At 36.9% G+C, this 21,624-nt stretch overlaps 1 protein-coding gene across 1 annotated transcript in view; it reads left to right on the top strand.

The window, feature by feature from the left end:
• LOC107713925 (inhibitor of Bruton tyrosine kinase-like) overlaps positions 1-21,624 on the top strand; it is a 38,109-nt gene that overhangs the window by 5,191 nt on the left and 11,294 nt on the right. Inside the window, exons 5-25 of the mRNA XM_016519593.1 lie at positions 4,101-4,211; positions 4,295-4,465; positions 4,927-5,044; positions 5,221-5,401; positions 5,927-6,050; positions 8,638-8,815; positions 8,908-9,058; positions 10,213-10,833; positions 11,409-11,480; positions 11,568-11,650; positions 12,644-12,681; positions 12,769-12,865; positions 12,952-13,053; positions 15,608-15,725; positions 16,459-16,519; positions 16,596-16,720; positions 16,807-16,919; positions 18,622-18,743; positions 20,257-20,345; positions 20,422-20,517; positions 20,601-20,765. Coding sequence (XP_016375079.1) covers positions 4,101-4,211; positions 4,295-4,465; positions 4,927-5,044; positions 5,221-5,401; positions 5,927-6,050; positions 8,638-8,815; positions 8,908-9,058; positions 10,213-10,833; positions 11,409-11,480; positions 11,568-11,650; positions 12,644-12,681; positions 12,769-12,865; positions 12,952-13,053; positions 15,608-15,725; positions 16,459-16,519; positions 16,596-16,720; positions 16,807-16,919; positions 18,622-18,743; positions 20,257-20,345; positions 20,422-20,517; positions 20,601-20,765 — 2,936 coding nt within the window. The remainder of the gene's footprint in view (positions 1-4,100; positions 4,212-4,294; positions 4,466-4,926; positions 5,045-5,220; positions 5,402-5,926; positions 6,051-8,637; positions 8,816-8,907; positions 9,059-10,212; positions 10,834-11,408; positions 11,481-11,567; positions 11,651-12,643; positions 12,682-12,768; positions 12,866-12,951; positions 13,054-15,607; positions 15,726-16,458; positions 16,520-16,595; positions 16,721-16,806; positions 16,920-18,621; positions 18,744-20,256; positions 20,346-20,421; positions 20,518-20,600; positions 20,766-21,624) is intronic.

Genomic DNA, 21,624 nt, shown 5'->3' with positions numbered 1-21,624 from the left:
CTCTCTCTCTCTCTCTCTCTCTCTCTCTCTCTCTGTGTGTGTGTGGGTTGTGTGCGAGTAATGTGTGTGTGTGTGTGGGTTTGTGTACATCAATTAAAGCAGTGCATTAATATAGAACGGTGATTAAACTGACTTGGAACTACCTGTGCATTAAATGGTTTTAATGCACACCTGCCAGCCAATCAGAATCGAGTATTCTGACAGACCATGGTATAACAGCTGTTATGAGTGCAAATGAGCGCTCTGAACTTAAGGTACGTTCACGTCATGTCGTAATTACCGTAATTGAGATACCAACTTGAGAAAAGCATTCACGTCCTCGTAGATTACAACTTGTGAACTGGGAGTTTTCAGAGAGCTACGGCTTGTACCACGTGACCGCTGCACCTCATGTGGAACCAGGGTACCTGGCGGCGCTTCCTGTAGTAAAATGTAATTAAGCAGTTATTTCGTAATACCGTAAAACTTCAAATAATAGCCCGGGCTTCTATTTACCCAACCAGGCGTTTAAAAGAGACAGGCGTCTATTTGGGACTTGGCTATTATTTGAAGTTTTACGGTATTTATGTTTTAAAATTCGTGTAATTGACTTTCGCCAATGTAGATGTCTTCATACAAAAGTAATGTGAACATAAAGGAAAGACATGCAGCACAGAGGCTATCCATGTTATAGCAACCTAAAGAAAAAATTATAAAGTGTAATAATGACGCATTTGCAATTTTGCATAGCAACTGTTACTTGTATTGTGTTTTACAGCTGCCAGTAACATTATTTCACGCTGGTTCATTTTGTTGACTGTCGCTATAGAAACCGATAATCCCCAGTCCAAAGACGTAAGCGGGTTCAAACCGAGTTGAACGTGTTGTCATCTCGGAATTACGGTAATTACGACATGGCATGGACGCAGCATTATTTACACAGTGCATTTTTTATTTTGGTTGCGCATGCGCACCTGCGTACCACTTATGGTGCACCCCTGTTTATAAAGCACTTAAAAAGTGTACCAAAGTTCTGTGCATTTTTAAAAAATGCAAAGAAACTACAATACAGTAAGACAAAAAGAATATCATATTAGAAAAAAGATATGAAGAATAAAATAACCACCCAGATCTAATAAACACTTAAAGGTACAATAGGAGATCTTGGAAAATGCTAACTTTAGCCTGATAGCACTGAAAGCGAACGTCCCACCCTTCCTGCAATCGCCGTCCAAAGCCACGCCCCCTGAATGCATTTACACTCACAGACCAGAGACAACATTACTACAATAGGCTACATCAGGTTCCCAATTCCAGCCCATGTTCCGAAGTGAAGTAAACTTCAACGGATTTCCCCTGCTCAGGGAGTAGGGAGCAATGAACTCTGTGTAGGGATCATATTCACCAGTGAGAAATCTTTAAAATTACTACAATACCAGGAAGGAAGATCGGGTTGTTTATGTTTGTCTGCCATTGCCTGACGTATCCTGTCTGCGCGAACCGGGTGCGCAGAGGTATGCAGATACATATGTTGACAGGCAGGTAGGACAGCATATTAAAACGCTCGGACCGAACGTTTTGATTAGACGAACATTTCTTGATCCTACACCTTCCACAGAATATATAAATACAGACAAATACATTTAGACCACTTAACTTAATGATTGCTATCGGGATGTGAAGAGACTTTCAACCAGCATAACAAAAAATGTTTCTGAAGACAATCACCTATTGCACCTTTAAGCCATTCCACAACTGAGGGGCAGCAACCAAGAATAGAAAGCTTTTACTGCAGGTTTTCATCTTCAAAAGCTTATTTTATATATTTTTTGACGCAGTCACTCTCCAACTTCTCTGCAACATTATGCATCTATATGGATTATTTTCTGCTGATGAGGCACATAGTGTTATGAAATCCTCATCTGCAATGCAATTCCCCGAGGTTTGTGTGAGCTAGCAGGGCCTAAAACTCCCCAGGGTTAAGTGTGACAACAAGAGAGGACGGTAAAAATAGAGGACCTGCGAGTGTTGCCTTGACAACAGGCTCCTCACAGGGAACCTCCTTCAAAACAAAAATCTCCAATGGTCCCTGCAAACCATCTGAGGAAACTTAGATCTCTTTGTTACTCTGTAAATTGTTCTTGAAAATGCCCTCGAGGATGAAAACTATGTTCTTGTTGATGAAGAGAAGCTCTTTGTGTTGGAACTCACGCAGCTAAGGTGAGCGTCGCTGCTTTGGCATACCTGACCCTGAAAGATGCCAACATCATGCTTTAACGCTGTATAAGTTTCCATTTTTCCGTGGTCATAGCGGGGACTCATTTGCATTTTGGATGGATAGCCAGCATGTGCTCATATGTGGATGGGAAATGTGATCCAGTAGTGTTGCATGATCCCATTGTCAGCCTCTCACTTGGGATTTGGGCATTTTTGAAAGGAGAAGCCCCAAGTGGTTAAGGGGTGATCGAAATGAGTGCCTTAAGCCAAAAATGTCAGCTGTTTAGGATGATGGAAAGTTTCTAGAGATGCATCTTACCCTTGAGAAGACACTTCAGCAATGCATTTAATTTTTTATTGTTAAGTCGGTGTGTGTACTTACATTCGGCTAATTAATTTCTGAAGTGCAGGGCAGTCCTCTAATTTTGCACTGCTCATTGTGATGCCGGATCTTGTTTCCTGACCCTTTCATCGGCTCTCCAATGCCCCCTTACATGGAAACAGAGCGCATTGTGACCCGCCACGCTGTTCTGCAGATGCTTTCGGTTAAATATTAAAATATTAATTCAGGGATAACAGCAGCAGATTAAATAAGCGCTGCGAATGCATGTGTATGGCAGCCAGTGAGAGCCAATCCAGAGCTGGCATGCTTTGCAGAGAAAGGGCAAAGCTGTCATGGCTAAAAGTCAAGCCCTCGTGATGAGCAGAACGCAGCTGGTTCGTTCTGGCCTGCAGTTATTCTGTCCAGGTCGCCGTTCTTAATCGACCGATAATCTCCAATGATATCATATTTACAGTGGCCTTTTAAAGTATTTGCTACACTTAATGATGTTTAAATGTAATTGCGATAGATGTCTTTGCAAAAATGGCCCAGAAAAGTGAAATTGGTCCTTAGAAAAGATCTTTCAGGGTTTTTTTTCTTTCATTTTGCTGATGCAACTTGCTTTGGTGTTTTTGCAGTGACTTTTAACCAGCTCGACTCAAAAGTTGTGTCTAAAACTACAGCAGCCGAATCAGTCAGTGACTTAGCAGTGTGTTTGTGTGTATGAATTTACTTCCAAGAAATTGATCATTTTATTAAGCAGCGATGCTGCTGCAATTAATCAAAAGTGACAGTAAAGACATTTATAATGTTACAAAACTTTACTGTTTCAAATAAACGGTTTATTTGAATTTTCTATTCATCAAAGAATATTTCCTGAACAATTTATCATGTTTTGCACAAAAAAATTGGCAGCACAATTGTTTTCAACATTCATAATAATAATCTTGTTTCTTGAGCAGCAAATCAACATATTAGAATGATTTCTGAAGGATCACGTGACACTGAAGCCTGCAGTATGAAAATTCAGCTTTGATCACAGGAATAAATTACATTTTACAGTATATTCACATAATAAACAGTTATTTTAAATGGTAATATTTCACAATATTGCTGTTTTACTGTATTTTTGATTTAAAATTGCTAGATAAATGCGTATTAGTATACAGGCTGTTATGCAAATATAGACAATCATTGATGCCTTTTTTTTACCTTAGTACCTACTACTAAAAATTTACAAATTTAAGAAAATTATTGAATTTAAAATTGGCAACAACAAAAAAAATTCTGGACCTACTGAGCCAATAAAAAACACTACAAAACAACAACAAAAAAAAGATAAAAGAAGTAATTGTCAGTCCGTTCTATTATTCCAAACTTTGTTTTACTTTTAAAAATTGCATTTATTGTTATCGTTTCAAACCAAACATGGTTCTATTTTTGAATTGTTTTGCTGAAAGAGTGTGCTTGTGCTACATAAGTGTGGCTTTAGTGTGCAAATATCGGTAAGATGACGGTCTGTCTTCGTTAACATGGTCTTGAATGATGATGGTAACATTGTTGTGTTTTTGTGTCTTTTAAGGTGGTGTTGTGTAAGTTCCACTCGGTCTTTCTGTCCCAGAAGGGTCAGGTGTACACATGTGGACACGGACAGGGCGGACGACTCGGACATGGTGATGAACAGACATATCTGGTGAGACACTTTGGTGTGGGTTGATGCATATATTTCTACATCTGCTATCTTTCTAAGACTTGGTGTTCACGTTCATATCAAAGGTTCCCCGGATGGTGGAGGGGCTTTTGTTCCATCACTGCTCTCAGATTGCAGCGGCCCGAGATCACACTGTTGTTCTGACAGAGGAGGGGTACGTCTACACCTTTGGGCTCAACACCCACCATCAGCTGGGGCTGGCACCTCCTCCTGCTTCCTGCCAAGTTCCCAAACAGGTCGGACAGCCTGGATTTATCCATGACACACGGTATCACGAAACTAGTGATGCATCAAAATAAAAATTCTGGGTCAAGTCAATCCACCTTTATTTATACAGCGCTTTTAATAATATAGATTGTGTCAAAGCAGCTTTATAGTATTCAATAGGAAAAATAGTGTGTAATAATGCAAAACAGTAAACACTAAATTTTCAGTTAAAGTCAGTTCATCATTGATTCAGTGAATTCATCGTCCAGGGGTGCGTTTCCCGAAAGCAACTATGGTCGCAAGTTCCGTCATTGCTAATAGAATTCAATGGAACTAACGACTATAGTTAGCTAACGATGGTTTTGGGAAACGCACCCCAGCTCAGTTCAGATCTGTGCATTCAAGTTGACGATATTGCTGGAAATTAAGTGTCTAGGTCTTGGTAATTCCATAAAATGCATCTTTTAATGTTATTCTCTGTTGACTACAGGTCACATCTAAGTCACTGAAAGGAAGGTCTGTGATTGGTGTTGCAGCTGGCAGGTTCCACACTGTTCTTTGGACCCGAGATGCGGTGTATACCATAGGATTAAATGGTGGCCAGCTTGGTAAGCTGCTTAAGCACCCAGATCTGTTTATCACATACAAACAAACAGATTGTTTAACTGATCTAAAGTCTCTCAGGTGTTTCGCAAATCCTCTTCATGCAATTTCATCAGAGCATCTGCTTCATTTGCCTCTTCCCATATGAAAACTTGTGGTCCAACCATTGTGATACATTCAGGTTACCTGCTGGAGCCCAATGGAGAGAGGTGCGTGACTGTTCCTCGACAGGTGTCCGCTCTGCACCACAAGGATGTGACCATCGCTATGGCTGCAGCCAGCAATGGGGCCACTGTTTGTGTGACCGAAAAGGGAGATGTGTACCTGCTGGCAGATTATCAGTGCAAGAAACTGGCATCCAAGTGAGTGGAGTTAGGAGACTAGGGTTTGCCGTTATGTTGTCTCAGCGATCCAGATTTTGTTCAGTCTAACCAGAAGACTTTTCTCATCCATCTCAACCATCTAAAATATTGTTTTAGTCTTTCTGAAATGCCTGAGTCTGTCAGTCTGTCACCAAAATGATTTTGTATAATTACCTCCCAGAAGTGTCTCACAGGATTGAGTTCCCAAACATCAGACGTCCAAATGCAAGATAACTTGACAGCATTTGTTATTGCATTTCGTTTGCATGCTCTAAGGCACAATTAATTTATTATGCAGGAAACAAGAGTCACAGGTTTCCCCGGCTGAAGCAACTCTTTCTTATTGTATTACTGATACTTTTGTGCCAATTTCCCAAGAAATGCTGATTTTGTTCTCTTGAACACATGAGATGGAAACTGCTTTATTCTCAAATGTTTAATGCAATATTCCAAGTTTTCACAAGTTTAATTTAAAGCTTTAAATGGAAACTTGGCTATTAACACTGTCCTTGTGTTGTCCTCCAGACAGCTGAACCTGAAGAAAGTTCTAGTGAGCGGTGGTAGTTTGGATCATCGTATCGATCCTCAGCTTCTGCATGATGGTGGAGTAGAGAAGCTGGTGATTTTGGCCCTAGATGAAGCTGGAAGGGTGAGTGATATATGACACTGAAACTGAACTTCAATCTCTTGAGTACACATGCAAAAATATTGCCCAAAAATACCTTGTGTAACGAAGTTTAAGATAAACTTGGATTAAAGCCCAAAGCAGTCTGTTCCCATAGTCAACTGATCTGTCCTAATCATACAAATACACCTGATTCTCCCTAAAAATGCTCATGAAGGACTTGTTACAATCCCTGTTTTAATACCTGTTCTTTTACGGAACGAGCGAGTCTATCACTCAACAGTCAAATGAAGATGCTGTCTGAATATTCACATCAATGCTCAAGTGAACACACCATCAGTCTCAAATTTATGTCAATATAGCTACCAAAAAGCAAAATGTCTAGCTTTCCTCTGGAACTGCAAAAGCTTGTTTCTAAAATAATTGTATCTAAAGTGTTTACGTTAATCACAATTTAGCAAATTGAAATGACTTGACATACATTCAGTGCAATCCATCATCCACTTTTATCTGAACTTGAATAAGTATGGAGATCTTTGTGGTCTACATAACAGTGAAAACTAATGCTGTGTTTCCTAATATTATCACCTAAAGTACAAGAACAACAAAGGGCCTGAGACAGAGCCTTGTGGCACACCATATTTTGCAATAGTTAGGTCAAGCAGATTTTCATTTACACAAATTCAGTGGTAGTCATCTGACAGGTAGGATCTAAACCAATCTAGGGATTAGTGATTGTCCACAGTTGCCAACATGATTCCCTAGCCTGTGTAAAAGAATGTTTTATCTATAGTATCCAAAGCAGAACTTTGGTACTAGCATCAGATGACAGAAATAAGTTGTTTGTTACTCTGACAAGTGCTAAGTAGTAATTGGCCACTAAACTATTAAGTTTCCAAACAGTGTTTAATTTTTATTGCTGACTTTTTTACTCCCTCATAATACACTGTGGTGTACAGCTGGTTATAATGTCTGCTTAACCAAGATGTTCAGTATTGTGGGTCAATACGTGCCTGATAAAAGCCTATCAGTTGGACCAGCCAAGTTAGTGGAATGGGGTCCAAGTTGGATTTAGTCATGCTTAATGATTTTGCATTTTCACATTTTCAATATCTATATATTTTAAAACATGTGATTTTTCTATAATGAAAGCTGCTTATGCTGGTATTGATGCTGGCATTTAATTTGCAAAGCACATATACCTAAATGTCTGGTAATATGCCAGAGTTATTTGCTTTTATTTCTTTACAGCTTGTCAGTCCATCTGTTTATTAAATGCCTGCTTTAGCAAACACCATCATTTTTGCTTTTGCTCATAAGGGATTTAAGCAAACCCTGGTCCCTCTGATCACGTGGCTTGTTTGTTTGTTTGATAAGAGGTGCATTACTGCTTTTCTAAGAAGTATGACTTAAGATTTTCTGTGATGTGGAAAACGCAGATGGAATTGTGGAATCCAGTCATAAAAATGGAATTTGCTGTATAATGTATTTTCACATTTTCAATATCTATATATTTTAAAACATGTGATTTTTCTATAATGAAAGCTGCTTATGCTGGTATTGATGCTGGCATTTAATTTGCAAAGCACATATACCTAAATGTCTGGTAATATGCCAGAGTTATTTGCTTTTATTTCTTTACAGCTTGTCAGTCCATCTGTTTATTAAATGCCTGCTTTAGCAAACACCATCATTTTTGCTTTTGCTCATAAGGGATTTAAGCAAACCCTGGTCCCTCTGATCACGTGGCTTGTTTGTTTGTTTGATAAGAGGTGCATTACTGCTTTTCTAAGAAGTATGACTTAAGATTTTCTGTGATGTGGAAAACGCATTTGTGGAATTGTGGAATCCAGTCATAAAAATGGAATTTGCTGTATAATGTACGGTCTCATGGAATTTGGCATATTTTGGATTATTAAATGAAAAGTAGGGCAATACTATTAATCAAATAGTGATATGCATTAGTGTCTGAATATTACAGCGCAAAAAGAGGAAAAGGAATTATGTTTTGGTTACGTTTCAGGATTAATTGTTAATGTTTTGTCTTGATTTGATTACCACCATTTTTGATAGTAAATTTGTATTAAATTATAATTAAACATTCAACTGAGCCCTGTTATTGTAAAAAATATTATTAATTATTAAATGGGTACAGTATGAATTATAAATAAAGTTGTGACATTAACTGTGATTATTAAAATGTAATTAAACTTAAAAAGGAACCCAGAAATATTAAAACATAAAAATAAATCAGAATATTGGGGACAAAAATAAAACAAATTTCATAGAGCCTTAAAAATTTAATTTTTTAAAAATGAAACTTTTAATTGGTTTTCGTTAAATCGTATACGTTTCATGATTTTAATTATTTAGACAAGATTTTATTTACTAAAATTTAATTTAACCATTATAATGAAACCCAGAAAAAATTTACAAAAAAATTGAAAATAAATAAAACAGATTTCATAGAGACTTTTGCCTGTGTGTTTCTGACTTTAGGTCTCTAAGGAACCTTGCAACCACTCAGAACACATTAGCAACCGTTTAGCTGGTGTTGCATTCATTTTATTCATATTCCTGCTTTCTTCTCTGTCTTTCTCTGATGTTTCAGGTGTTTTGTTGGCGCTCTATGGGCACGTCAGTGAGACCGTGTCGCTGGGCGTACGGCCGACAGGTCTTCATGTCAGACATCGCCCTGAGTAAGAACAGCATGATGTTTGTTACTCAGGATGGAGAGGGCTTCAGTGGACAGTGGCTGGGCCAGTACAAGAAAGCTGTAGACAAAAAAGGTACTGAGACCATCAGTTTAACACTAAAAATGCTATAAATAAAACAGGATTTCTAACTAGACCCATTACACATGAATGCTCTGTTGTGTCAGATGGCATGGAGGTGTCCGGTCACCCAGACGGAGGGGGTGTTTATGAGCGAATCCGTCTGGAGAAGCTTCCTTACGTCCACAGAGCCGTCAGCATCACCATGGATTCTAAGGGCCGAAATTTTGGAGTGCTGCAAGCCGATCCAAAAACCAGGTGCAGATAATGATGATGACTAAGGGCACAGATGTGTGTGACTAAATTACTTTTCAGTTGTTTGGAATGTTGGAGTCTTAACATTTCTGGCTTTCGGTGTCACTGAATAGTTCCAGTTCATTCTGATCAAAGTTGTTTAGTATACAAAGATAAACAAAAATGTTCTTAAAATCATTATTTTTATAGTTATTTTTTTGTAAATTACCATCAGCAAAACCAGGAAATTACAAAATTTATGTTTTTTTAAAGACGTAAACAAAGTGGAAGTGTGATTAACCATCTTAACATATGGGAAAAGACTGTAAATACTGAATTAGTATCAGCCATGTTACCAGTTGATGAATAAATCTGTCCCTAAATGCTGTAGAATATATTTGGAAGCAGAGCTTCACAGCTTGACGGCATTTTCTCCTCCCTCATAAAGATGATAAACAATTAAATTTTTTTTTTTGTTATCTTAACTATGTATGTTTATATGGTTAGTATAGTAACATTTTATTAAAATGCATGAAGTGTCCAAGTGTAAGTAGGCCCAAAAATCAGATTGCAAGCTCACTACTCCGTTAAGTTACTCAGCTAAAATAGTTTCTCTGCAATAGTGCTGTGATAGGAGCTCAGTGCAGCACTGCTGCTTGAAAACTGTACAAGAACACAGTATTTATGCCTGCAACGATGGAGGAATGCATACATTCAAACACTATTAATACAGTTAAATAAAAATAGGTTACTTGAAATAAAAATAAGCATTAACTGAAATAAAATTAAATATTTAAAAAATATATTTCAACTACAGTAGCTGCCAAAGCAACATTTCTCATTTAATTTAGTTTAATGTGATGCACTAAAATAACTGAAAATTAATAAAAACTATATAATATTAAATATATATTAAAACATTGAAACAGTAACTAATATAAATGACAAAAAATTACTAAAACTTTACCTAAAATGAAAACTAAAATAATTAAATAAAAAATATAAAGTAAAAGCTATAATAGTATCTTAATATTGCATTTAAGAACCATTAATGGAATCAAATTTTATGCACATCATTATGTTCCTGTATTTAGTTCTGAACTGGTTTCCAATCTTAATCGTGTTGTATTATACTTTCAGCCTACTCGTGTTAACTTGTTCTTCTCTCTGTTCTTCAGCTTGTATGAAGTTCCCACCGCTTCTGCGTCCACGTTCTCCCAGCACTTCCAGCGCCTCCTGACCGAAGCCGATGAGACGGACAGCATCCATGACGTGACCCTGCAGGCTGGCGATCGCACCTTCGCAGCACACAAATACATCCTATCCATGCGGTCGGACTTCTTCCGCAAAGTGCTCCTGCCAGAGGGCTGCAAAGAGGGTGTGGAAGATGGAGAGGTGAAGAAAGGAGAAGACGCGGTGGGCTGTGATCTGCTGGTCCTGGAGAAGGTTCCTCCTGAGATGCTGGAGCAAGCGCTTCACTTCATCTACACAGATTCCTGTGAGATGCTGGTTCATGGGGCCCGGCCCATCGTCCCTCGCTCTAACCAGAGCTCTGATCCTGAACCGCAGCAGCAGCTGATCCACAGTCTGCAGGCTCTAGGGCTGGAGAAGCGCTCCGCTCTGGATGTGTACCGCTCTCTTCCTGCTAAGACTTATGAGGATGCAGACAAGCCCAAGGCCAAAAACACTAAGTCTGGGAAAAAAGGCAAGAGTGGTAATGTCGGTGAACCTGGACAAAACCCTGTGAAGATGCTGCAGGGTGTCGCCAAAAAACTGGGCTTGGGGAACCTCTCAGCACGGTGAGATGCTTTTTCAATGTATTTTTCCCCTGAAGTTTATTTGTGCTGTTAAAGGAATAGTTGACCAAAAAATGAACATTTGCTGAAAATTTCATCCTCAGGCCATCCAAGATGTAGATGAGTTTGTTTCATCATCAGATTTGTAGCATTCCATCACCTTCTCGCAAGTGGATGCTCTGCAGTGAATGGGTGCCGTCAGAATGAGAGTCCAAACAGCTGATAAAAACATCACAGTAATCCACAACTAAACCACACCACTCCAGTCCATCAATTAACATCTGGAAAAGACAAAATAAGAGTCCATAATAACACTTCCTCCAGTGAAAGAGTCATGGACTCTCATTCTGACGGCACCCATTCACTGCAGAGCATCCGTTGCTGAGACACTGATGCAATGCTACATTTCACCAAATCTGATGAAGAAACAAACTCACCTGCATCTTGGATGGCCTGAGGTGTTTTTGCTGCTATACTTTCAGTATTTTTGTATGTAAATGGGGGGTTATTATTGGCTATTGCTGTAATTCATCAAGGTGTCCTGGTTGCTAAATAATAAGTATCTTATGAATGACTAGGCTTGATGGGGTGAAGTTTGAAAATGGGAAGAAGAAGACGGGCAACAAGCTGCGATTCAACCAGAAAAAATGGTGTGTGTTGTTGTGTTGAAGCATCAATGGAGGTCATACACTCTTTCATTGACTGTGAATACAGATCTTCTCATTGTGTGTCCTCAGCTCGTACCTCTGTGATGTCACGCTGCGCTCGGAGGACGGCAAAGAGTTTCCCTGTCATAAATGCGTCTTGTGTGCTCGGCTGGGTGAGATCAATGTTTTATTTCACACTTGTGTCCTCTGCAGTAGACTTTATTCAGACTGATTCAGTTGAACATTGAAGCATTGAAAATATGTCTTTACACCATTTATTTTTATTTTTTTGGCTAAAGACATAAGCATTTTCATGAAACGAATTAAACATTGACTGAAAAAAATAAAATAAATTAAAGTTATTTTAGCTTCTTGCCAGAGCAAAATTTGTTATTTTCATTTAGTTTATTGAAATAGAAATACCTAAAGCTTAAAAACTGTAGACATAAAAATAATACAAAAATACATAACGAAATTACTAAAACTTTGTCTAAAATTTCAAATGGAAACAGAAAATCTAAAAAATAAATTATTAAAGAATTGTTTAAATTATTAATGAATGTTAACAATATTAAAAACGATATAAATATATTATCTTTGATACGACAGTAACACTGGTCGGTATGATTTTTTTAATTAATACTTTTATTCAGCACGGGTGCATTAAATTGATTAAAAGTGACAGTAAAGACATTTATAATGTTAGAAAAGATTTCTATTTCAAATAAATGCTGTTATTTAGTACTCTCTATTCAAAGAATCCTGAAAAATAAGATGTCACGGTTTTCACAAAAATATGAAGCAGCTCAAGTGTTTTCAACATCGTAATATAATAATCAGTAATGTTGCTTAAGGTCATTTTAAAACCGCTTTGACCTTATTGAAGCCAAAACTAAGAGATTTTTTTAGAATGCCTCCACTGCAGTTTTTCAGACAGTGATATTTGAAAATGAGTAGAAATGACTAGAAAATGTAAAACTAACCCATAACTTCTTTGTTTCTTGCTGAAAATCCTTAATTTTATGATCTTTAAGCGCTTGACAGTCTCTATTCACCTTCATTTAGCAGCTTGGACATTCTTCATGTGTGTTTCACATAAACAAAGTATAGATTAATTATCATATTTGAATAAGAGGGATTTAATTTTGATTCTTTTATTTCTACAGAGTATTTCAACAGTATGTTGGGCAGCCCCTGGATTGAGGTAAAATGAAATGACATGAAGCAGTAGCAGCACGTCTCTCTGAACTGGAACTGTTGTGTTCATCTGAATGTCTTCTGCCCTCTTCAGGCCACCAGCTGCACTGCTCTGGATATGCCCACCACCTCTGAGGTCCTGCAGGCCATTCTGGAGTACATCTACACCGACGAGTCTCCCACTGTCAGAGGTAACACCCCAGACTTTGTGCTCTGCTGTTATTACCTGGCTTTCCTCCTTTCACGGGTGTAATCCATGTCTGTCTTTATATCTCAGAGTCTGTGAATGTGGAGTTCGTGTGTAACGTGCTGGTGGTGGCGGATCAGCTGCTGATCACCAGGCTGAAGGAGATCTGTGAGGTCGCCATCACTGAGAACCGTACGTCTACAGTCTGTCATGTGACTTCAGAAAATATACACTCATTCTAAACAATGAATACATACCTAAAGCTTAAAAACTGTAGACATAAAAATAATACAAAAATACATAACGAAATTACTAAAACTTTGTCTAAAATTTCAAATGGAAACAGAAAATCTAAAAAATAAATTATTAAAGAATTGTTTAAATTATTAATGAATGTTAACAATATTAAAAACGATATAAATATATTATCATTGATACGACAGTAACACTGGTCGGTATGATTTTTTTAATTAATACTTTTATTCAGCACGGGTGCATTAAATTGATTAAAAGTGACAGTAAAGACATTTATAATGTTAGAAAAGATTTCTATTTCAAATAAATGCTGTTATTTAGTACTCTCTATTCAAAGAATCCTGAAAAATAAGATGTCACGGTTTTCACAAAAATATGAAGCAGCTCAAGTGTTTTCAACATCGTAATATAATAATCAGTAATGTTGCTTAAGGTCATTTTAAAACCGCTTTGACCTTATTGAAGCCAAAACTAAGAGATTTTTTTAGAATGCCTCCACTGCAGTTTTTCAGACAGTGATATTTGAAAATGAGTAGAAATGACTAGAAAATGTAAAACTAACCCATAACTTCTTTGTTTCTTGCTGAAAATCCTTAATTTTATGATCTTTAAGCGCTTGACAGTCTCTATTCACCTTCATTTAGCAGCTTGGACATTCTTCATGTGTGTTTCACATAAACAAAGTATAGATTAATTATCATATTTGAATAAGAGGGATTTAATTTTGATTCTTTTATTTCTACAGAGTATTTCAACAGTATGTTGGGCAGCCCCTGGATTGAGGTAAAATGAAATGACATGAAGCAGTAGCAGCACGTCTCTCTGAACTGGAACTGTTGTGTTCATCTGAATGTCTTCTGCCCTCTTCAGGCCACCAGCTGCACTGCTCTGGATATGCCCACCACCTCTGAGGTCCTGCAGGCCATTCTGGAGTACATCTACACCGACGAGTCTCCCACTGTCAGAGGTAACACCCCAGACTTTGTGCTCTGCTGTTATTACCTGGCTTTCCTCCTTTCACGGGTGTAATCCATGTCTGTCTTTATATCTCAGAGTCTGTGAATGTGGAGTTCGTGTGTAACGTGCTGGTGGTGGCGGATCAGCTGCTGATCACCAGGCTGAAGGAGATCTGTGAGGTCGCCATCACTGAGAACCGTACGTCTACAGTCTGTCATGTGACTTCAGAAAATATACACTCATTCAAAAAAAATTTTTTTTTAAATATTTTTGAAAGAAGTTTCTTCTGCTCACCAAGGCTGTATTTGTTTAATCAAAAATGCAGTAAAAATTGTAATATTGTGAAATATTATTACAATTTAAAAGAACTGTTTTCTGTGTGAATATCTGTTGAAATGTAATTTATTGCTGTGATCAAAGCTGAATTTTAAGCATCATTACTCCAGTCGTATAGATGTCTTTGCTCACTTTTGATCAATCAATTTAATGCATCCTTGATGAATAAAAGTATCTTAAGTAATTAATTCTTAAAAATAAATAAATAAAATCCTACTGACCCTAAACTTTTAAACGGTCGTGTATTACATGGGCCATATTGTTGTTTTTAATGCTCATCTGCTCTTGTTTTCATTTACTTTCATTGAGTGGAAAAAAAGCAGCTTAAATGTTGCCAAAAATCTGCCTAACATCTTGTTGCCGACAATAAATACCAGTTTTTGACTGTTAAAAATGTCAGATATAAGCAAAAATTGTAATACACAATATCTAATTAAAGTGCCCCTATTATGGGTCATGAAAGGTTCATATTTTGGTTTTGGGAGTCCCAAAGGTCATGCAAGGTCAAAAAACACTTTCATTGTCTTATAATATGCATTTATTTTGACCTTATTTGCTCAACGACTCTCAAACGATTCGCTCAACGAGTAATTTTTCCAAACCCCTGCTTTGTGTGACGCTAATCTGCGGTGATCGGTCAGATTGGTCTCATTTTCATTTCATCTCGCCTGTGATGCCTGATAAAGCAGAGTTTGTGAGCGCAGTGCTGCTTTGTGTACAGCGTTACCGGGGAAACTGTATTTTTACTGCTCCAAAAGCGGCACCTAGTGGCAAAGAATGAATTTGCAATTTCATTCAGACCAATGCGAAAAGACCAACGAGTGGGCGGGCAATATGCTAATGTTTCATGTTGACCTCAAGATGAAACGGCTTGGGATTCGTTTTAAAAACGACTGGTTTCAATGATTCAGAGTCGACTCTTTCTTTTGAGAAACTGTAACTTTATACACAGTGCACTTTCAGATTTAAAACTTTGCAGGATGTTTTCATTCACTTAGAGCTGTGTTACACACTGCATGAACGGTGATCTTGATATTTTGAATAGTATGGAAAAGTAACTATAACAGTTGAACTTTTTTCTTTCCCTTGAAATGACTGTTATTATTGCATTGCATGTAATATACTATGCAGAGTCCAAAATCTTGCAGTGCAAAACAGACACCTGAATGAGGTGATTTTGTCGGTGTATTGTGTGCAGTGACGCTGAAGAACGCAGCAGAGTTGCTGGAGTTTGCCACCGTGTTCAACGCTGATCAGCTCAAACTGTCCTGCCTGCAGTTCATCGCCCTCAACATGACGGCGCTGCTGGAGTCCAGGTGAGATTCAGACCATTAAACCCTGCTGCTTAAATCTATTACATCTCACATCTGTTAAGCCTGATAGCTTGCAAGAGTTTCCGCAGTTAACCTTGAATTTGCTTGTGTTCAGCTCTGTTATATTTTAGAAATAAGGTATAGGAGGTTGAACTTTCACTTCTTTAGGGTAATACAAGTTCAAGCATTGTGAATGGAAAACATTCTTGTATGAATCACAGAGAAATTACATGTCCAGGAAATAGAGTGATTAAATAAGTATTTGACAGAAGTCTCTTCTGCTCACCAAGGCTTCAAAAACACAGTGAAAAGCACAGTAATATTGTGAACTATTATTACAATTTAAAATAACTGTTTTCTATGTGAATATATTTTAAACTGTAATTTATTCCTGTGATCAAAGCTGTATTTTCAGCATCATTACTCCAGTCTTCAGTGTCACATGATCTTCAGAAATCATAATAATATGCTGATTTGCTGCTCGAGAAACATTTCTGATTATTATCAATGTTGAAAACAGTTGTGCTGCTTCATATTTTTCTGAAAACTGTGAAACATTTTATTTTTCAGGATTCTTTGATGAATAGAAAGTTCAAAGGAACAGCATTTATTTGAAATAGAAACCCTGATAAATGTCTTCGCTGTCAACAATTGATTGCATCCTTGATAAATAAAAGTATTAATTTCTTCCTACTTAAAAACTAACAGATGTTGCTCATGTGTCTGTGTCTGTCAGAGCGCTGGAGATCTTGAGCGATGATGTCCTCCTGGATCTAACAGCTGCGTACAGGAGGATGGTAAGTCTAAATCATCGCTCTCGTCTGCTTCATTGAAGCTCTGCTCCGAGATCTTGACATCAGACTCCTCTGACAGATCCCAGCCATGCAGAGACGTCTCATCACGCCATACACCGACGCTCCGGATCTCAGTGCCTATGAGGACCGAGAGTGGGACTCGGCTGTGGACTGTAAAAGCGGCTCTGAAGCCGATCGCTCCAGGTGTGAGATCCACCTTCTGAAACACTGTTATATGGATATGAAGAACTGTCCAGCTGTATTCAGAGTCCTCTCTGTGTTCAATCTAGCGAGAGTCTGCTGAAGAAGGCCAAGATGAGGGCTAAGAGGAAGCCGCGGCGGCGCTCGGACAGCTCTGGCGGATACAATCTGTCTGATGTCATCCAGAGCCCGCCCCCTGCAGGTCAGCTCCCTCACCCTGCATATGAAACACTCCAGTTAACTGTGTTTGAGCAGAGCATCACTCTCACTGTTGCTTATACTTGGGAGCATAGGATTATCAGATCCCTCGGTGAGTTCTTTTGAGATGGACCAGTGAGCAACCATCCCTGAATACCTTAGCAACCACTCATAAAACACCCTAGCAACAGATAAATATCTAATATTGAAACTAATATTGATCATCTAAATTAGTGGTTCTTAACCAGTGGGCGTCACCAAACTTCTAAGGCAGCCACAGAATTAATTAAAATGATAAAAGTTAACTTGTATTAAAACTATACATAATATATAAAATAATAAAACTTAATTGATTAGCTTTGGGTTATTGTAGTTATTATGGTTATCTGAATATGGAGCCTCATTGACATCCCCATATCTCTGGGACTGAACATTGTAGGGCCTTGAAAATGAAGATTCCAAAAGAAAAGTTTATTAAGAACTAGAATCTAAAATCATATTGCAATATCTTTAATACTTCTTGAGTTATAGGCATGCAAACTTTGGAAAAAGAATACTTATGGCACTCAGACAGGTATGTTCAATGCAGTTGTTTGGACAGAAGGAAACAAGATACATTTCTAGTTTCAACATTATTTGTTCTTCAGACATTCCTCTTTAAAAGAAAAGAAGTATCATATTTTTGCAAAATGACCTACATTTGGTTTTTGACCACTGAAAATGTGTACAATTTACTCCTGGAGCCATATTGAAATTCCATTATCTCTGGAACCGAACCATATAGGGCCTTAAAAATGAAGATGCCAAAGGGGAAGTTTGTTAAGACCCAATATCTAAAAGGGCATTAATATATCTTTAACACTTTTTGAGTTACAGGCATGCAAACTTTGTAGGAAAACTTGAAAAGTGCTCTTTCCCCATTTTTGAATGGTCACCATTGGCACATAACGCAACAAAGATTGCTAAAGTCAACATATTTTACTAACAGACCTTGCAAAATCAAAAATTTGAGCTGGGGACCTCTGGTTGAGTTGACACGAAATTACCCAAAACTAAAACCTAAGAATTAATTAGACATATATATATATATATATATGTATAAAATAAATAAAAATGACAAAACCAACAAAATTGCTTAAACTTTAAATAAAAGTACAATTAAAAAAAGTAGTTCAAAATATTAATAAAACCTATAATAGTATATCACTTGCATTAAATTAACACTGGTTTATGTATTTCATATAATTATTTCTAATTAAATGTTTATTTCTTTTTTTTATTAAAAACTACTACTGTTTCTTTGCAAAATGTAATTATTATTACTACTACTGTTTTAATAAATAATATACAGTTATTGAACTTTTGTAATCACAAAAACAATTGTGGTTAATTTATTATTTTGACACTTGCCATTTCTGTTAATAAAAATGAAATGAATTGCATATAATTGCAGCAGAACATGCCAGAGGAATATTACAGATTGCATGAGGAGCTTTCGAATATTGTGTTGGAAAATGGGGCGGCTTTTAAGTCAAAAAAAGTTTAGAACCGCTGATCAAAATGAGCTCTATACCACAGCACACTGAAAATCATGTGATGATCATAAAGCAGAAATGAATGATTAGGTCATTTCTATTATTTGAGCAGTTTAACTTCAGCCATGTTTAGTTTGGGCTGGATCTGTTTGACCTGGCTGTGTTCCTCAGGTTTGGCTCATTCAGTGAAGGCCAGTTCAGTGGAGTCTCTGCAGGAGCTCATCACGTCTGACTCTGAGGGCAGTTATATGGGAGCAGGCAGCCCTCGAGACCTGCAGTCCCCCGTCTTCCAGGTGAAGCCACAACACCTGCATAACTTTAACTCACTAACTACACAGCAGTGTTTATTTTGACAGCAAATTTAGATTTAGTTTTAGTCATATTCTTTTGACTAAAATGCCATTTAGTTTTAGTCGACTAAATATTGTAACTGAACATGTTATATGTTACATAAATAAATCTACAGTAAATTTAGTCGTTTAAAATCTAATGGGTTTAGTTACAGTGCATTTATTAAGCATTTCTCTAAAATTTCCAAACTCATTATATAGGTTTGATATTAAGGTTTTATCATGATAGACACTGATTTAACTGCTGTGACACACAACATGCCTTTATGTTAAAATTAAATAAAACCACTTCTCATAAAGAACAAGAACATAGTCTTCTTTTTAATGAAAATACCAATGGTTATAAGCTAATTATGCATTATTTATACTAACTTGTTTACCATATTCTTCATTCTTACTCCCACATATTGACATGTTTGAATGTACGCATCTAACCTCCGAACCACGCAGCAGATTCGTTCTGAATGAATCTCTTCTCAAATCGTCCCTCCCTAACATTTTCGTCTCGTTTTTATTCGTTGACAAACATGTCAATAGATTTACATCATCGTTTTTGACATTCAAAAAGAGTTTTATTTCGTTATCGTCTCGTTGTCATCGGTGAAAAAAAAAAGAAAAAAAAATTAACACTGCTACACAGACACGCATTTCATTCTGAGTGATTATAATAACACTATTTAAAAGGCTCTTTTCAGTTTCACTTGCTACTGAAAACAACAGATATGGTTGGTTATTTCCAAAAATGAAAATTATTTTTAGTGTAACTTTAATTTGTATATATTAAGATATTATTTTAATCTAATATATAATATACTGTTCTTCTTTTGATATCGAAAATACAGTGAAAATATGAAATATTACAATTTAAAATAAATCTTTTCTATATGAATATATTATAATATGTAATTGATTGCTGGATTTTCAGCATCATTACTCCAGTCTTCAGTGTCACATGATCTTCAGAAATCATTCTAATATTCTGATCTGCTGCTCAAGAAACATTTCTGATTATTATCAGTGTTGAAAACAATTGTGCAGTTGAATATTTCACTGAAGATTGTGATACATGTTTTTAAAGTGTGTTTGTTTTTGTACTGTAGAAAGTTTGTAAACAGTTTGTCTTTGCTGTCACTTTTGGTCAATTTAATGCATCCTTGCTTAATAAAACCAATTCCTTTACAAAATAAATAAACATACTTCTGATATATTTTGTATGATGATTGAACACTATTATAGTCCAAATGGCTGTGCGTTGTGGATTCAAATAGTCCTTCTGCTTCAGTTTCTCAATAAAATTAAATGGTGAAAGATGCTGTTGAGTTTTAAAAAGTACCGAAACGTAAGTCGTTTTTCATCCTTCCAGCAGAGATCTCCCATCCCTTTAAGTATCAGTAAATGATGACAGATTTTTCACTGTTGCATGAACTCTTCATTTAAGAATATTTGGTGCTTGTAGGATGAGAGGCGTGGGCTGAAGACTCCTCCTGGCACCCCTGTTTTGACTCAGTCGTCCACCCCTGAACCCATCCCTACAGTCAAAGCCAGGTGATTGAAATGCTCTGTCACAGCAAACAGTGGATGTTCTTGATTGGTATCGCTGTATGTCTGAATGTACGTTCAGTCTCTCTAGACCGGCTCCTGTCCTGGACCTCAGGGTCATCATGGAGATGGAGGCCAACTCTCTGAACAGGGGTGCTACACCCAAGAGTCCCAGCTCGTAAGTCTTCTGTCATGGTAGTTCACCTAGTTTAGACGGTTTACTGTGCTCTGTTTTTAACTCCATTCTCTGCTTCACACCAGATGGAGCAGCAGCAGCAGCAGCAGCACTAAGGTCTCGGTCGTCCCCAGTAAGATGTCTCAGAAGCAGAGGAAGATGATGGCTCTGGCCTCCAGAGAGGGCAGCACCGAGAGCATGTCTGCTAAATCACCGCCGTCTCTTACTCCAATTAAACCTGTGAAGACCTGGTGAGAGACTTATTCCATTATGTCTCTCAAATGAAGTGGGTATAATGTAGGGTGACCATATGTCCTCTTTTCCCTGGACGTGTCCTTTTTTTTTTTTTTTTTGGACCATAAATCATCCAAAATGGCCAAAATTTTGGAGATTTGGCTTCATTTTCCTATTGACATGCTCTCTACACTCCCCATAGCAGTGTTATTGTACTGTCACTGAAATGGTATAATAGTTTTTATTAATATTTTTTATTTTTATATTTTCTATTTTCATTTTCATTTTCATTTTAGTTGTTTGTTTGTTTGTTTATTTATTTTTAAATATGTCTGGGTTTTTTTCAAGTTTAATTTCATATTTTAGTACATAAAGTTAAATTAAATGAAAATGAGAAATGTTGCATTGGCAGCTAGCTGAAATAAAGCAACTTTAAGTTATTTTTATTCAGTTAAAGTTTATTTCAAATAATGAATGATAAATAATAGTTTTAGTTAACTATAATCATGTTAGAGAAAGAAATGCATTCACAAGCATAATTAAATAAATAAAATGCAATATGGCTCATTAACAATTATATATAAACATAAACTAACAATAAACAATACTTATTTGATACATTTTTAAATGTTGGTTAATGTTAATTTCTACATACACTACTGTTCAAAAGTTTGGGATCAGTAAGACTTGTAATGTTTTTTAAAGAAGTCTCTTCTGCTCATCAAGGCTGCATTTATTTGATCAAAAATACAGAAAAAAAAACGGTAATCTTGCAAAATGTTATTACAACATAAAATAATGATTTCTATTTTAATCTACTTTAAAATATAATTTATTTCTGTGATGCAAAGCTGAATTTCCATCATCATTACTCCA

Source organism: Sinocyclocheilus rhinocerous, unplaced genomic scaffold, assembly GCF_001515625.1.
Source record: "Sinocyclocheilus rhinocerous isolate Xijiao unplaced genomic scaffold, SAMN03320098_v1.1 scaffold1470, whole genome shotgun sequence".
NCBI classification, from domain to species: domain Eukaryota; kingdom Metazoa; phylum Chordata; class Actinopteri; order Cypriniformes; family Cyprinidae; genus Sinocyclocheilus; species Sinocyclocheilus rhinocerous.
This window is presented reverse-complemented; position numbering and strand designations above follow the sequence as displayed.